Source organism: Lissotriton vulgaris, chromosome 6, assembly GCF_964263255.1.
Source record: "Lissotriton vulgaris chromosome 6, aLisVul1.2, whole genome shotgun sequence".
NCBI lineage: Eukaryota > Metazoa > Chordata > Amphibia > Caudata > Salamandridae > Lissotriton > Lissotriton vulgaris.
In genome coordinates this window covers 1,227,168,061-1,227,184,202 of record NC_141694.1, presented here as the reverse complement: position 1 = coordinate 1,227,184,202, position 16,142 = coordinate 1,227,168,061, and the positions used below count along the sequence as shown (strand labels likewise).

At 41.1% G+C, this 16,142-nt stretch overlaps 1 protein-coding gene across 1 annotated transcript in view; it reads left to right on the top strand.

The window, feature by feature from the left end:
- The window catches only part of LOC147708659 (uncharacterized), a 218,777-nt gene that overhangs the window by 71,007 nt on the left and 131,628 nt on the right, over positions 1 to 16,142 (top strand). Inside the window, exon 11 of the mRNA XM_086925382.1 lies at positions 12,837 to 12,908. Coding sequence (XP_086781508.1) covers positions 12,837 to 12,908 — 72 coding nt within the window. The remainder of the gene's footprint in view (positions 1 to 12,836; positions 12,909 to 16,142) is intronic.

Below are 16,142 nucleotides of genomic sequence, written 5' to 3'. Positions count from 1 at the left end.
AGATAGCTGAAAAGGGAAGCTCACCCGCGAATCATTGCTTGGCTTACTGTTTGGTTAGTGACCACGCCCCCTCTACTCAGCGTCCTGCTCCGTGAGGTTTCCGTAGTGTTCTGAGATCCTGCTGATTCCTATTGATCCCGTTTGTGCTCTTTTCCAGGTCCTGAGATTTCTGCCTTTGGGTCACGGTATTTTCTGTTCCTGTTCTGTGTCCTGCCTGCTGTTTTTCCTCCCGCCCTGCTCCGTTACCTTTTCTCTTCTCAGCACGCCCTTCACCGGTGCCTAGCGTCCCCTTCCGCCTGGATCCCCCGCCTGCCTTTCTCTCTTCTTTGGTGTCAGTTCCGAACTGGCAATTTATCACAGTTTTTAGACTCCGCGGTCATTCTTATGATCGAAGGGGTTTTTGTGTATGTTTGTGTTTGCGCTCTACTCCGTCTTGAGTTTACGAGTGGAGTGTGTCTGGTCTAACGCGCCTTGTTGTAGGTACGCCCACTCCGTTCTGCTCTTCAGTTTCTAGTCAGACAGGGTGTGTCTATTGTCCGTGTTTTATGTTGTTTGTTCCCTTCCTCCGCTCTGTCTTAAGCTTATGAGCTGGAAGAGGGGATTGTCTGTGTTATGTGTTTTGTTACTCGCTCCACGCTGTCTTTAGTTTATGCGCTGGAAGTGAGAATTTCTGTATCACTTTGTCTTAAGCTCTATAAGTGATACTAGTGTTATCAGCTGCACTTGTGGCCCCCAGTCCTGCTCTGTCTTCAGTTTATGAGTAGGACGGGAATTGGTGCATTCTACTTTGGAGATTTCCTTGCTAGTTGTCCCCCAGGTTCTCTGCTGTATCTCCTGGTTCTTGCCTGGACTTCTAGCTTAAAGCCCTGTCACTCACCTGTGAGGTAAGTGGAATGGTATGTTGAACACTTGTATATCAGCCCTGTAAAGTACTGGTGAGGTTAGTATTGTTGTATATTTATTTCCCAGTCTCCTGCCATCAAGACTGCAGCTACGTCACCTGGCTGGGGGAGAGTGGTATACTCCCTGGGAAAATTCCCCCCACACTTTTGGTAGCAGCTGCCTTATAGCGAAGTTATACCTTCTCGCTTTGGTAGTTGTTGTCTGGAAGTGTGTGGAACATTCATCTTTGCTCCTGTGGACGAACATCCTCCTCTCTCGAGGGGGACCCTTGACAGTCAGAGTGTTTGGCGGAGCCAGGCCCGGCCAGTTGGAGAGCGGAGCAAAGCCTGGCCCGGAATACAGCCCCCAACCAGGATGCAGTCACTCGGCAGAGCCAAGCCCGGCCAGGGAAGCAGCGGGGCGAGACCCAGTCCAGAGCACAATCCCCAAGCAGAATACAATGCACAGGGGACTCGGCAGAGCCAAGCCCGGCCAGAAGCAGTAGTGAAGCAGTGTCCAGCCCGCGGATCAGCCCCAAAGAAAATAGCAGGTACACCCCCCTGCAGAATGTGATGAAGGGCCCCTGAGTCTCCCTTATCCCACCAATATTAATTGCTCTTTTCTCTGTACATCAACAGGGTTATCGCCTACTACAGTGATTTTCCTACGGATGCACCCAAGCTCTGTGGTGAGTCTATACCCCTGTTGATGTGTGCAGATGACACTCTTTTAATATCCAAGACCCAACAAGGGCTCCAGAGAGCAATCGGGCAGTTTGAGACCTTCTGTAGCGACTATGGCCTTACCATCAATGTGTCTAAAACCAAATTTATGGTAATGAATAGGTATAAGCAAGTGAAAGGAAGAGCAATAATGAATGGGGGGTTGCTAGAGCAAACCCATTTGTTCTCATACTTGGGTATCACACTGGGTTCAAGGCTGGATTGGAAACCACACATTAATCAACTAGCTACTAGACAATGCCCAGCTGGCGGGAGTTCTCTTGAGAGAACTGCGCTCTTCGGCCACCCAACCCATAGCTCCGGCACTAAAAATCTATGACACAAAAATACGAGCATCTATATTGTATGGGGCCGAACTATGGGGGTCATGTAACATCTCTGAACTGACAAATGCCCAAAATAAATTTGTAAGAGGAATAGCGAGGCTCCCACCATTTACCCCGCTTTTGCCACTCTATATTGACCTGGGCTGCCAGAGAATAGAGGATGTAGTGCGCTTTAGACCCATAGCATACTGGCGGAGGATCTGAGTTACCCCAGAGCTCTCCCACTATGCCCAAGCACTCCTTGAAGTTAGGAACATGGACACAGCCAATAGAATAAAATGGTTTAGTGAATCCAAGGCTATTTATAATGCCATGGGCTTGGCTGAGCTATGGGATAACCAAGCACACAATATTTTTCCATCACGCAAGATTCTTAGGGAACTATACTGGTCGATGGTCACAACACAAAAATTCCAAAGACGTTCCACCTCTTCACTACATAGGGAGTTTCTTGAGCTTAAACTCTTACCAGCTTATGAACCATATTGTGATTTTATTACAATCCCTGAGGACCGGAAACGGTTCCATCAATATAGGGTGGGTACCCTGCCGATTAATACCTTTACAAGTAAATGGTCCTCTGGTAGGGATGCTATGTGTCCCTTTTGTAGTTCACAACTGGAAAGTCTAACTCATATATTGTTTATATGCCCTGTGTACAAACTGCCGCGGCTTAGGTGGCTTAGGCCAGTATGTCTTCAAAAATGTATCAAAAAAGGAACTGAGGCCCTACGGATTTTTAAAACAGACTGTTCGGAAAGCCTAATTATTGCTGTGTCTAAATTTCTCAATTGGATGTGGGCAATTCGAAGGACCAAACTAAAATCAGTTGTTGTCCCAAATGTTTGAATGTCTCCTCATTATTATGTAAAATGAATTGTCCTTTATTTTTTTTATTTTTTTTTTAGATTTTTTGATAAAATGTTGTCATATTTATTACTTTTAAAGTGAATTTCTACCTTTTTAATTATTGATAAAGAATAATCAGAGGACAGATTTAGCCAGTAGGTTACGTGAAAAGCCCTTATTTATGTATAATTGTCAATGAATCAGCTGTGCTTAATGTACTTTTAAGGTATTGATGATGTGCTTTTTTATGTTGTCTTTTATGACATGATGTCGAAATAGAGACTTATCTGATACTAAAAAAATTGCTCTTTGGCTGAATGGAGGAAGGCAGAAGGCCTGGGGCCTCCTGCACCGCATGGGCCGTCGGGGCCTGTGTTTTGGCCCTGGCTGTGGCTGAGAATGAATGTAAGTAGGAGTGCACTTATGATGTCCACACCTACAAAAAACTGATCTCTTAGAGAAATTAATCCACACAGGTTCATGCAAATCTCACAACACTAATGATGCTTAGCTCAGTGGTGGCCAACGAAATAAACCTCACTCGCTATGGCCACTAAATGAGGAGTGTAAATTGTCCAGAGGACACCCAAATCACCCCTGGAGCCTTTAATCTCCACTTCCTGACTTCTAGCACATTAACTCTCTTCCAGAGACGCGTACTCATTTAACTTTCCCTTCGTTTTAATTCCTTTCTCTTTAAAAAAGTACGACCTACTGTTCACCTTTGAACTTTATAATGGAGATATTTTGAAAACAATTACCATCCCTGGCCACAAGATGTCCTAGTTTCCAAAAAGTTGGGAATTGAGAGACGAAAATACCTGTAAGTTATGTTTTCACAGACCCTTTCAATTATGTTTTCACAACCTTTTGTCAGCCTCTTCACTCAAAAAAGACATCAGATCACATTCCCCAAATGTAGTGGGCACTTTTGTAAAAAGAACAACCTTTTTACAAAACTGCAGATTTTGCGACTTTTTTGCAAAATGCTAAATCCTGGACGGTCTAGTTGAGTATTTCAAAAGTTTATAAACTTCTGACATACATGATATTCTTGTCCTCTATATTTTTGACATGATATTCTGTCCCACAATATTTGTGTTTCTGATCTTTTGTCCAAATACCGACGAGATGCGAGCACTTTCTAGGGTCAGGCCTGTACAAAGGACATGTGAACATTACTCCGTGTATAGGTACCGTAGTGATATCTACATCTTAAAGGAGTGTAGGTGTTAGAATAATAATAAGTCATCTAAATTAAATGTTATATACTTAATTTTCAATATTTTAATTAATAGTTTTTCTTCAATATTATGGTAGCGCAATATTAAAATTATTATATTCTGACAAACAAAGTTAAGGGTGTTTATTTGTGGGCATAGAGGAAGTGTGGGTCTCATTACTAAAAGCTGGGCTTGGCCTTTATCTTGTCTGAAATCCTTTTTGTCTTCTTGTCAGCTTCCTGTATTGGCTTCTGGAACCACCATAAGACAGAGAAGCTTCTCACTGTTATACAACCCCACACACAATATTGCTGGGAGAAGATTGGTAAGAGTAACGGTATTTTAATGGATATAAAGGAGCTGTGTATCTGAGCCTTTCAGTAGCCATCCTTGAATGTTATTTGCAGTTCTCTTACATTGAATCTTTCCTAAGTACAATCTCATCTCCCAACCCTTGCTTCCAATCCATAACTAAACAGTCCAGTCTCTACACAATCCCTTTTCTATAATTTCTTGTCAGCCCATAATACCGCACTATGCCACTAAGATTTCCTACCAGTATTTACCCTTTTCCTCTTTCACTATTTGGTAGGTCAGAAACCGCTTTGTTTCTGCTTCCTTAATTATCTCTCCCATTGCATTCTTCACTTCCCCTACCTACCATTTTAGAGGGAATAAGTTTAGTAAAAGTGACAACTTCTGATGGTGATTTTACGATGCCTTCAAGGACAATCAAGTCAACAGGGTCATTATATAGGTTTGCAGTCAACCTTGCCATAAACCCCTCAAGGACATTTTAGGAGGGCTCAATATGCTTTGGCTAACTTAATTTACCAAATGAACATTTTACGATTTATATGCACATGCTCCTCATACTCTTCATGAGACTGTATTGGGTAGATAATATTGCCAGTTAAAAGACATTATGTTTGTGTTTGATCTCAATGGCATCAACATTACCAACATCCTCGACAGCATGAACAACATCTAACTCACCCAACTCGCTCATGACCCCATGCACACCGCAGGCCTCACACTAGACCCAATCTTCATCTCCAGTGACAACATCAGGTACAGCCACACCACTGAACTCACCTGGACTGACCACTCCATCATTCACTTCAACATCACCAGCTCACGGACTGCTGCCCCCAGTCTACCCAATCGCCCACTACAGCTGAAGCAAAGTCTTAAAGGACACATGGATCAATACCCTCAACACCACCCGCCTCATGTCCTCCAACAACCTAGACCAGAACATCAGAAACTGCACCAACAGTTTTGCTTCCATTGGCAACAACCCACAGAAAGTTCACTAAGTAGGCTAGCTGGGACTCTGAAGACCTCCGAACAACTAAACAGCACCGTAAACAACTGGAAAGGAGATGCGCACCAACAAGGACACAACCAACAAGACCAACTTCAACACAACCCTCAACCTCTACTTCAGACAGTTGAGAGAATTGAAGAAAAAGGCCTCACCCTCATGCATTGAATCAAGCTTTAATAACAGCAAACAACTCTTCAGCAGCGTCAAAGAATTCTCCAACCCCTCTGCTGCAACTAACAACATTACCCCCACACAGGAATTCTGCAACAACCTTGCAACGTCTACAGATACTTTAAACCCTAGCCCAAGGCCACTGACTTCTTTAAGCAACACAACAACCCCGCTATCACCAGAGACATCCGACTAACTGAATGGGGACAGCTCCCCCCACAGGACACTGCCTCCATCATGAACTCAGTCCAATCAGGGACCCCAGCTGGCTTTTGACCTCACCTCATCTTTAACCTAGGCGAAGCCAGAATAGCGATTCTCCAATCAACATACAAGAAGAATTTTGATTCCATTAAAGACAATCGAGGTTTACATCATGCAATGACCTTCTATTGCTGCCGCAACATGCAGCCCTTTAAAGACCAAAAATACATCATAAAGCAATAGAATGTCCAGACAATATGTATATCCAGGGCACACAGTCATCATCATCTTTAAGCTACGACAAAACAGGACAACATCTTCATTTTCTGTCAAGCTTTATAATAAGTTGTCTGCAAATAGAATTCAAGCAAAGTCAAAAGAAATTCTTTATTTCAGCCTTTGAGGACATAAAAGCACAAATAAAAAGTACTGACATTGTAATGCACATGTACTTTATATCTGGGAAATTAAAATGCGTGAATTGTGCTGTACTTTTTTTGTGCAAAAAAAATGAATTCACAAGTACTTGATGCTATAACACTATCAATTATAAACCTGATAACAAACTTAAATAATACCTTTATCCTAGTCATTCTTTTTGTTTTTACATTTTTTTTATTTTCTCCTCGTAGGGTGAGGAGGAAGGGATAATGTTAGCCTCTGAAGGCTACCATTTTGCAAGTTTAAAGCCATCCAGTGGCCACAGGTCTTAAATAACATTTTGCAAAAGTATTCGCATTAGATCAATCTGCTACTTTTAAAATATTTGTTAGCAAACTACCTGCCCAGAAAACCTTACTAGCCTTTGCACTTCTGAGGAATAGGCACCTTATCTGGAAAGGTCTACTCTTACCTCACTTATTACTACTCTCGCCCGATTAGCTAAAGGGGCTATGGAGACTTCCTTATAGGGTTTGACGTTAGACAGTAACAACTGTTCCTCACCATGTGCCCTAAACTCCAGCACCTTACTCTCATACATTTTACCACACATAGCTTTTCACACTCATGGAAAAAAAGGATACAAAACAGGCTCAGACATTATTTTAGTCCTTTTCCATATGTTACAATGTACCCCTTCAGGAGAATAGAATCTATTTGAAGTCTCCAACGCTTGAACGTCAGAAACCCTTCTAAAAGAAATTAGACAAAATAAAGTTGCTAACTTCAGAAAGAGGAGAGACCTCTTGGCAGCCTACGTAGTGGCTCCCATCACACACTTATCACAAGGCTGCACAACAGAGGCATCCAAGGAGCTGCTCTCAGATGGATCGCCTCTCCTCACCAGAAGAATGCAAAAAGTAATTTTACCCTTCACCTTCGAACCAAAGAAATCATCTGTGGACTAGGATCCTCGGTCATCCCCACCCTTTTTAAAACTTATATGACACTTCTGCCCAGCATCATAAAAGAAAAACCATGGACTGGTATCATATGCTATGCTGATGACACATAACTCATTCTCTCCCTCTCCGAAGATACCACCAAACACCAAGACTGACTTCAACAACTGCATTACAAACATTGCCAAATAGATGAACGACAACTGCCTGAATCTCAACACAGACAAGATAGAGGGACAGATCTTTGGAAACAAAAGCTCCCCCATGGATGCATCCTGGTGGCCCTCTTAACTCAGACCCCCAATGAGCATGCTACAAATCGACTACAGACCATGCAGAACACAGAAGGCAGACTCGCCATGGATCTCGTTAGACAAACCCACATCACCCCCTACCTCAGGGAAATCAACTGGCTCCCTGTACAGAAAAGATGCTGGGTATCAAGCTCCTGGCCCCCGCATACAAGGCCCTACACAACTGCGCACCCACCTACTTGAACCATCGCCTGACCTTCCATCAGCCCACCAGACATCTCCACTCCACTTCCGTCTCTAACCTTCAACCACACATCTTATGTAGCAGATGCAGAGGTTGCTCCTTCTGCCACCTAGCAAGGAAGACATGGATTGAGCTACCCCATTATCTCCATACCTCTCCATCTGTTACAGAGTTTTGAAGAGATGGGTAGCCCCTGAAGACCTGGCTATTCAGCTAATCAACTGGACAGTGCCATCAGCTGTATACCCTCACAGGTGACAAGAAGTGCTCTACAAATCTACTGATTGATTGATGCTGAGAGGCCGTATGGAGTGAATGCCTGCTGTTCATGGCAACACATTTGAAGGGATTAACTAATGCTAACAAACTTTGCAGTGGGCAATAGTGGATAATACATTAAAATCAGCTCTAGAGAAGACCTCTCAGGACACTCTTTTTTTTTTTTTTTTTTTTTTTTTTATTCCTCATATACCAGATTGGGTATTCTAGTTAGGGCATCTCCTCCTCCCTACATTGCGATTCACGAGACTTAGAGGATTATATCCTTAGTAGGGAGGGAGGGCGAAGACCCCGCTCTAGACTTGACTGTTTGCTATGTCCGCTCCATACCATTTCGACCTTGAAGACCCTTTTTACGGCAGGAGAACAAGCACCAACAGTGCCCAGGTGAAATCATAGGAATACTGTCATCGGTTCCGCCAAGCCACAAGGGCCGCCCAGATCTTATCTTGACTAGAACGATCACAAGCCATATCGGACTCACTCACATAAATAATATATTTCAGGCATTCCGTAAATGTAGGGGCATTCTCTGACTTCCAGGCTTTACAGATTTCACGCCTTGATAGGATAATTATATAAAAGATGAATTTAGTCATCAAATCCTGAAGCTGGTATTCTGCCCCTAACCCAAAAAAAATTATCCTAGAGGAAATCTCAAAATTTATGCCAAGTACGTCAGATATGAACTCTCCAATTTTAGTCCAAAAGAGTAACAAACTTGGACATTCTGCGAACATGTGTATATCATCTGCTGCAGGGGCCTTACAACGTGGACAGCTATATTCCAGCTTTGTAATTTTAACCAATTTTTTTGGAGTTATATAGACTCTATTTAAGGTGAACAGATGATTGCGCTTTAAGGGGGCAGATTTCACCACTATATTTAACAATTTAAAAGAGTCTCCCCATAATGCTAGCAAGTTATCACATTGCAGGTCGTCTATCTCCCCCCAGAGTTTGTTAAGTTCACTCTCTGAGATTTCATCCTTCTCATTTAAGGCCTCATACCAAAAGGAGATCTCCTTTTTCCATCTATCCTTTCTCGTCACAGATTCAAATTTTGGGTTGGTTGTGTACTCCCATGGAATGGTAGACCACCAACTTGATAACTGATAGAATTTAAATCTGGTTAGAGTTCCATTTGTCAACCTGGAGAGTGAATCCCACCCCAGTAGCTGGGAATCATCCATCAAATCCTGCCATTGGAAAAAACCGGCTGTTTTAAGAGGAATTGATAATTGGTCTCTGAGACATGCTGGCGTCCCAGGTGAATCCCATATGGGGGCCTGGGGGGTGTAATAGGGAATACCCAGTTTCTTTCTCACAAACACCCAGTTTCTCAGGGCAGTTCCTAGCACCTTTAATCTAACCTTCTTGTAGAATCTTGGATCTCCAAATTTGAACAAAAAGAATTCTTGCCCTAAAGGGATACCATGTAATAGCGCCTGAAATAGCCGTCCTAAAGAGGATGTATCGGCTTTGTCTGCCATGCACCTAAAGTTTTTAAAGTGAAAAGAGTGACAATAATACAAAATATCTGGCATAGCTAGTCCTCCAGCTTTCAATTTCCGTCGCAATTTTTTAAAAGAAATTCTGGGCGATTTACAATTCCAGATAAAAGATCCGATTTTTCCCTGTAGTTTGGCGATATCTTTAGGATCAAATGATAAGGGTAATGAATTAAATAAGAAAGTAACCTTTGGTAAAATAACCATCTTAATTAAATTAACCCTTCCAAAGATGTTTAGTGGTAGGCCAGACCAACGTTGTAAAGTCCCGCAGATTTCCTTGTAAACTCTGTCCATGTTCACCTTTGATGTTTCTACGATGTTCTGAACTAAGTGAATTCCAAGGTATCTCATCCGGGGTTTTGATTCCGGAAGTTTATCCACATAGTTCCATTGCATGACCTCCGTTTTTTCTTTATTGATTCTATATCCTGAGATCACCCCAAAACTTTCAGCATGACGAAATAAGCGGTGGATGGATATCTCAGGATTGGATGTATACATTAGGAGGTCATCAGCATATAGTGCGAATCTCAGGTCTAACTCATTGATCTGGAAGGGTTTAATCATAGTATCAGATCTTAACTGGTTTACCAAAGGCTCTATATAAAGATTAAACAATAAAGGAGACAGGGGGCATCCCTGTCTGGTACCCCGTGTTATATGAACCCAATCTGTTAGCAGATTATTTACAAGGAACTTGGCCTTAGGACTGTGATATAGCGCTTTTATGGATGCTATAAAATTAGCTGGAATGCCAAACTTAGATAAAGCCTCCCATAAATATAACCAGTGGACCTGGTCAAAGGCCTTAGCGGCATCAATTGCCACAATAGTCAAGGGTTTTTTTTGCTCTGAAGCATAATCTATTGCAGCAATAGCTTGATATGTCAGTTCATTTAACTGCCTGCCTGGCATAAAGCCCCTCTGATCCTCATGTATTAAGGACTTAATTACTTTGGTTAATCTCGCCGCCAAAACCCCAGCAAAAATCTTATAATCTATATTTAGCAGCGAGATTGGCCTATATGACTCAACTGTCAGCGGGTCCTTATTAGGCTTAGGGACTAACGTTACTGTGGCTTCCAGCCAGGTCGGTGGAATAGGCTGTCCCTCGAGATGGATCTTATTAAATAGAGATGTAAGAATTGGAACTATTATAGCAGCCCCCATTTGGTAGACTTCAACTGGAAGGCCATCTGGGCCAGCGGATTTTCCCCTGGCCATTCTTTTGAGCTGATCGTGGACCTCCCCCTCTTTAATCAAAGAGCCTAGCATCAAATTATCCTCGTTAGTTAAGTATGGGAGGTTGAGCTCTTCCAGCCAGAGAGCTGCTTCTTCAATGGAAGTTTTATTGTCTGTACCAGAATATAGGTTCTGCATATATAGCTTAACTTCTTCCAATAGCTCATCATTATTAAATGTTATTTCGCCAGAACTCTGTATCTTTAGCCTGGTTATCTGGTTTCTAGATCGATCGGACCTGGCCTTCCAAGCCAGAATACGACCACATTTTTCGCCATAGGAAAAGTTCTGCAATCTACTAGCATCCCACCTCTCTTTGATAGTCTTATCAAGATTTGCCTGGTATTTGACTTTTAAGTCCTCTAGCTCCTTCTGAATGGAAGGCAAGTTGATTTGTTGCTCTAGTGCGGCTCTTTGAAGCTCTTGCTCCTTTTGTTTGATTTTATACAGCGAATCTTCCTCTGTCTTCTTCCTCCTTATATTTCTCTGTATCATTATGGTAGAAAGTACTCCCCTTAAGTGGCACTTAAATGCTTCCCAAACAATTTGTTCAGACGCAGTGGTGTTATTTATTTCAAAATACTCCTTTATACGCTTTAGTAGGTCATTTTCTAAATCTTCCTGTAATAGGAGGGACCTATCTAGGGTCCAACGTCTTACCTGAACACATTGAGAGAATACCACTATTAATTCTACCATAGAATGGTCAGATAAGATGGCAGGAATGTAAGTGGTAGACACAGTCTTTGGAAGTAATCCTTGATCAATTAGGAAAAAATCTATACGTGAGTGGTGTCTGTGTCTATGGCTATAGAACGAATAGTCTCTATTATTTGGATTCTTTACTCTCCAGATGTCTAGTAAGTTAAAATCCCTCATCATGTTTCTGAGCTCTCTTTTAGATTTATATGATGTGGCAGAAATAGCTCGGGACGTACGATCCAATTTAGGGTCAAATACTAAATTAAAATCGCCCCCTAATATAATAGGAGCATTTAAGTTTTGAAAACTCGTTTTTAGGTTAACCAGTGCTTCTGGAGAATCCTGATTCGGTCCATAGTATATAGCACATGTCACACGTGTGTTTTTTATAAATAAGGATGCTGTTAACCATCTACCCGTATAATCGGTTTGATATTTTTCCACACTTATCCCACTGTTGGATCTAATAATCAAGGCCACACCTTTGGTATTACCAGTCTGTTCAGAGCAGAGAAGATCCTGAATCCACTTTTGATTTTTAAAAGCTGCCTTGCATTCCTGCTGCTCTAGGTGGGTTTCTTCTAGGAATATGATATTGGCTCCAGACTTATTCAAAAATTCACAAATCCTATTAAGTTTCCTATTTTCCCTTAATCCATTGACATTCCAGCTAATTATCTTTGTCTTATTCTCCGTCATCCAATTTTGTTATGACCAAGGAAAGAGTCTTTTGCCTCCATTTCACTCTGCTTAACAAGTCAGTTTCATCTAATACTAGTATATGAGGAAAATGTTTTTTCTTTTTGTCCATCCACCTCCCATCACCTCCCCCCACCCCCCATGAGGAACCCTCAGGACACTCTTAATCATTAGTGAACCCACGAATATGGGCAGTGAGATCATAGTGCAATTACAAAAAAAAAATAAAGATGCATGAATGTAGTACCAATAAATAGCACACACTGCATAGCCAGACTAATGTTTAGGAAAACGTGCCTCACTTTGCACATGTCAAGATTTACCTCACCTTTCTCTGCAAAATTATGTGACTTTCATTAATCTTACAAGTTTACAGTTGTTGTTTTGAATTAGTATATTTCACTAGTATCCACCTCTTTCCATTGGCTATGAACCGGCCCAGTCCCTTACATACTAACAAGGTGAACATGTATCCTTGCTGCCAGAAAAATACTTCATGCAGTCTATTTATACTCATGGAATGTCTATAGGCAAACTAGCCAAATACACTGCTCTGACACAGGTCTTTAAAGCCTTTAAACCCTTAAGGGTACCATGGCTAAAGATATGACTTTACAGCTAAATCATTTTGTCAGCTCCTATGTCACATGTTTTACTTGAAACTAGGTTGCTGGCAGCAAACTCTGTGTGATCATGGTCCTACTTAAACTTGGGTGCCACTAAAAGGTTTAATGAGAGTCTTTCGTTGTGTTCATAGAGGGGGAGTTTGGAGTGGAAAGTGAAAATGGGTCTTAAAGTATATTTTGCCTAATGCAATTTTTACCTTTACAGCAGCCACAGTGGTTCCCCACAGGCACAATAATGAGCGAGAGCCGAAGCCTCCTACCTTATTCTGGCGAAAGGGTGAGACGGGACATCAAAGGCCACCATGTGTTTGAGCATTTCCTTCACCATGTGTTTGAGTATTTTCTTTGCATCAGTACATTTAATTTTTTGGTTTTCTATCAATGTGTAGTCGAAAAAAACAGTAATTTCTTGCCATGGTATACAATCTGCTCTATCATACATTGCCTTACCTTACTGCCGCATCCCTCAATGGATTTTACCCAACAGTGATTACATCTTTATCTGCCACATGCATCAACATTTGGATTTGCGATCCCTAAATAGCGATTTTTAAGGAATTGCTATTTTGGAATCGCAAATCCCTATGCTTGTAGGAATCTCAAAATAAATTGTGATTCCTTGGCATCATCTAATAGCGATTTGCAAATTGTGAAACGCTATTAGGGAATGAAACTCCATTCATTCCTATGAGCCTACAGGCCCATAGGAATGAATGGAAATGCATTCGCAAATTGCGATTACCAAATTGGTAATCGCAAATTGCGAATGCAATTCTAAGGGTTCCAGGGGGCCTAAGGCCCCCCTGATGCACCCCCCAAAAAAGGGAACAGTGCTCATGTGGCGCAAACACCCGCCCTAAGGGCATGTGTGTGCACCACATCTCACTTCAAAAAATTCACTTTTGTGCATTTTTCAAAGAATGCGCAAATGACCATCAACTTGAAGTTGATGGTAATTAGCATTTCCTAAAGGCACACTTTGCATTTAGGAAAGAGCTGATGGATCGCCTTTAGGGAATTGCAAATTGACATTCCCTAAATGCTTTAGCAATTTAGGTAATCGCAAAAAATTGCGATTACCTAATTTGCAAATGGAAATGACTTCATGCATCGGAAAAGGCTGGTTTCCGGTCGCAAATGGGTCGAATCGCAGAATCGAACCGTTTGCGACTGGAAAAAAGGTGGCACAAAGTTCTTTGAATTTTGGCATAAAGTTTCCAAAGGTTTGTTATCTTCAAATGAATGATGTTTCATCAAGGTTAATAAAGGCCACTAATTGATTCTTTACATAGATGACTATTTACAATGTATATTTCTCAAGACAGCATAGTTTATGCAATAGTACTATATACACACACCCAAAATGTATGAGGAAGGTTTTATGTTAATCACTTCTGCTTCTTTCTTTTTTGATTCCAACATTACCAGCTAAACTAGGCATTCACACTCTCAATATAAAAGACACCACGATCTTCTGGGTAAATTATATAAATTCCAAGCAAACCTTTGAAACTGTTTATCTCATCACCACCAGAAAGCAAGCTTTCTCTTACTGAAGTAGACCCAGACTGATGACTTGTACAAACTTCAACTCCTATTTACTTTAGCGCAGTTGAAGTTTGTAAAACTTATATGACACCTTCAACTGCGCTAAAGTAAATAGGACCTTCCCTAGCTTTGTAAATACATATTTAATGGCAGTACCCATCTTAATGTCATTGACAAGTAGAAATATGGTGTCCTTTACATATATTTTACAAACAAGTCTATGAGAATTATGATGCCTTTTGTGATACAATGTTTGGAATACAACATTTTCAAAAATATATGCAGTTAATTTCATGCCCTCTGCCAGAGCCACCAAACTCTACCATCACTATTACCAAGATCTACTGACTAGCGGCCAGATTCATGAACCTCAATTGCGATCGGAAAGGGCCAGATTCTCAGAATCTGATCCTTTGCGAGCACAATTTTTGCATTTGGGATTCATCATCCCAAATGCAAAAATCGGTAATAGCGAAGTCGCTAATTAGCGAGGAATTACATTTAAGGAATCTCTATTTGAGATTCCTTAAATGCAATTCATCATCCATGTTCAAATTGCGAAATCGCAATTTCGGGCCGCTATTTACCGCGAGGTCAAACCTCGTGGTAAATAGCGAAAACTTACAAAAATGCTTTTAAAAGCATTTTTCGAAGTTGCATGTTGCACACACACATGTCCTTTGGACATGTGTGTGCGCAACACCAATGTAGTTTACCTTTCAGGGGTTCTACAGGGTGTCCTTTGGACACCCCTAGCACCTTTTAAATCGCTATCTTATTTGCGATTAGCAAATTGCTAATCGCAAATATGGAATACTCCCCATTCATTCCTATGGGCCTTTGGCCCATAGGAATGAATGGGGAGTTATTCCTTATTTGCGATTAGCAATTTGCTAACCGCAAATAAGGAATGTGTAGGAATCGCATTTTTTTTTCCGATTCCTACATGAATCCCGTTTTGCGAGTCTGTAATAGCGATTCCTTATGAATCGCTATTAAAGACTCGCAAAACGGGTCTTTGATGAATCAGGCTGTTAATTTTATTCTTTTTACTCCTTAATGTTAAGACCAGGACATGGTATTGAAAGACCAGAAATTCTGGGCACACTACAAAAGTGCACACAAAATAAACCTCTAAAAGCTGAAAATACTAAACATAAAGATCACAGCCTATGCTGACGATATTGCAGTCTATGCAATCAACCCAGAGGAAGCTGCAATTAGTATTAAGGTAGAAGCATACAGATTTTGCAAAGTTGCAGGATCCAAATTGAATGCTGCCAAAACTCAGGTACTTACCACTGCCGGGATTCAGAACTCCATTATCGGATCTTGTGTCACTATAACTTACTTGGGAGTAAAGATAACGGCTAAGATTAATCAGATCATTGATTTAAATCATGTACCCTTGCTAAAAGAAACTATTAAATTGTTAAAAATTTGGCATAGGCTCCCTATAGGCCTGTTAGGCAGATGTAACTTGATCAAAATGAAAATATTGCCTACATTTCTATTTTTGTTTCGTTCTATTCCTTTGAAAGTCCCCAACATATTTTTTTAAAAATTATATTTTTTTTATTTAGTAGTTTTATTTGGGGATATAAAAAACCGAGGAGGGCGATTGAGCTGCTTAAAGCTACATATGATCAAGGTGGGCTTGGATTCCCAGATTCCAAAGACTTTTTCTGTGCCACTTTTACGGGTCGTTTACGTAGTTTGGTCAGCCTAGATCAGACTGATTTTGTCTTCACATTTATGCTAGGGAACCAGAGGGATACATTTTTATATGGAATTAGAGATCCAAACTATTTTAAAAGGGTAAAATTTAAGACCGTTAAGGATATTGTATATATTTGGCAAGCAATGTCTACTAGGTGCAATCTACTGATATTCCATAAAAACTACCCATTGTGAGGGATCCCACTTTTCCTGAGGTATTTAGGGATCAAGCGGGTAAAATTTG